The sequence below is a fragment of the Euwallacea similis genome, unplaced genomic scaffold, assembly GCF_039881205.1.
Source record: "Euwallacea similis isolate ESF13 unplaced genomic scaffold, ESF131.1 scaffold_96, whole genome shotgun sequence".
Classification (NCBI taxonomy): domain Eukaryota; kingdom Metazoa; phylum Arthropoda; class Insecta; order Coleoptera; family Curculionidae; genus Euwallacea; species Euwallacea similis.
This window is the reverse complement of record NW_027098721.1, coordinates 33,817-35,788: the sequence shown is the minus strand read 5'-3', so window position 1 is coordinate 35,788 and position 1,972 is coordinate 33,817. Positions and strand designations below refer to the sequence as shown.

The 1,972-nt window shown below is 35.8% G+C and overlaps 1 protein-coding gene across 1 annotated transcript; it reads right to left on the bottom strand.

The window, feature by feature from the left end:
* Positions 1–397: 397 nt before the first annotated feature.
* Positions 398–1,462, bottom strand: LOC136419129 (uncharacterized). Its single transcript, XM_066405295.1, has 2 exons — positions 526–1,462; positions 398–477 (listed from the first exon to the last, which is right to left on the bottom strand). The coding sequence occupies exons 1-2, from the start codon at positions 1,460–1,462 to the stop codon at positions 398–400; spliced, it is 1,017 nt and encodes a 338-aa protein (XP_066261392.1).
* Positions 1,463–1,972: the final 510 nt, after the last annotated feature.

The window sequence follows — 1,972 nt, the reverse complement described above, 5'->3', positions numbered from 1 at the left end:
CCAAATGGATGAAAACGTGCCAAAATGACTAAAACAGGCAGAAACGAGCGAAATCGGTCAGAAACGATCGTTTCATCTCTGAATTTGCTCAAATCGACCGATTTGGCTTATTTCGGCCAAATCTGTCTATTTTGGATTCAAATTGCAAGTTATGTTTTGATCCGTTTTAAGACTCAAAAAAAAACACTTTACTTTGAAATTAATTTATTTCAAACAGGACCGATAGTAAACACAACGTTCGCGATACAAGCAAAGACTCACTAAAAAGGCTCCTGCGCTTAATGCTACTTCTTATTTATACTAATCGTACGGGTGACGTCATAACAGCGACGCTTGGTGTTACGGGGATGTAACTCCTCCACCCTTAGATGGGCATAAAACCCGAAGTTTCTATGACCTAAATTACTATGTCATTTTCTGGATTCTCGGTCTTTTTGTATTTTAAAACAATAGGCCATAGATACTTTGCTAATAAACCTAATAAGAACAATATTATGATACCATACAATAGGACAGTCCAAATACTGGTTCTGTCGTAGTGAAGGTTAGTATTTAGTAACATTGAATTTTCCTTCTTCTGCAAATCAACCTCATTCTGTAATTCGGCGATGTTATTTAAATCTATTTTGTTTAAGTTAGGCAGTTCTATTTTTTGGTATGGCTTTTGATATGTATGATTAATATTTATGTCTAACAAAGGGAAAATTTGAAATTGCCGGTTGGTTTTCCTATTGCCTCTTAAAACTATGTTCCTTATTTTAAGATTACAACGATACTCTAAATCTATTGCGTAAGTTCCATCCAACAGAATGTTACTTTGTGAAGATTTACATGTTTCTAATCCGACAATACTTTTGGTGGTCACCAGGATCCACTTATTATCGTCTATGTTTTGTATTTGTGTTTCCCCCAGGGTAACAGTTATTGATTTACATCGTGTGGCGTTGTGTTCGTAACGCAGGAGTTGTACTTCGCATGGGGAAAAATCGTGGAAGTTATCTATATGTATTTGAGGGCATAGATATTCATTAGGGGATACGTACCGACAGGGTTCGTTCGCGTATCCGAATGTTTGGTCGTTTATCAGTAGATATTCGGATCGGGGTATTATGACTTTGTATACTTCGCCATGTCTTACGGGCAAGGGAAGTAATCGGAATAAATCATAACTAACTTTTTCTACTAATGGAATTTCGATGATGAACGTGATCGAGTTATCTTTGGCGAAACTTTTTATTTCCAAAGTGTTTTCGATAGTTAATAGATTTTCAATGTTGGGCTCGAATGGTAGTTTTCCTAGGGGAATTTGCTCTTTCATTGACTGTAGTTCTGTTAGGAATTCACTTGGGTCGATTATGGTGTTATGGAAGGTGTTTAATTTAGCAAAGGTAATTGCCTCTTCGATATTTGAAAGTATATCGTAAATATTCTGGTAAAAGACGGTAATTTGGGTGATAATCATTTGGATACGATAGAACTCAAAAAGGTTTGTTTCCTTGACCTCGATCTGATTGACGACATCTATTATTTGTCTAATACGTGACTCCAATATAATTTGGTTATGGGATACATTTCTTATTGTTTCTCTGAAATTGATTATTGATTTAGAAAAAAGAGTCATTTGCTTGTCAATGGCGGATTTTAAATCGTTTTGGTTTTGTTTAAGGATTTCCATGTTTTGGTCGATACGTTTTGCGTCATCTTGGTCTAGGTTCCCCGTTATTGTTTTTATGATTGATCCTAAGGCGTTTATAAGAGCTCGTTTCGTTCTTAATTTGTTCGGGAAGATTTGATTTATCTGACGGATGATTTTGTGTTTTAAGCTAGTAGTCACAACAAGGGAATTGTGGTATTCGAGTTTATAGTCAGTGAAGTTATTTAGGGTTTTGACGAGTAAGTCGAATTGGGTATTAATTTTTGCGAATTCTTGTAATAGTTCGGTCATGTCGTACGTTTGGATAAAGTGCCAGTG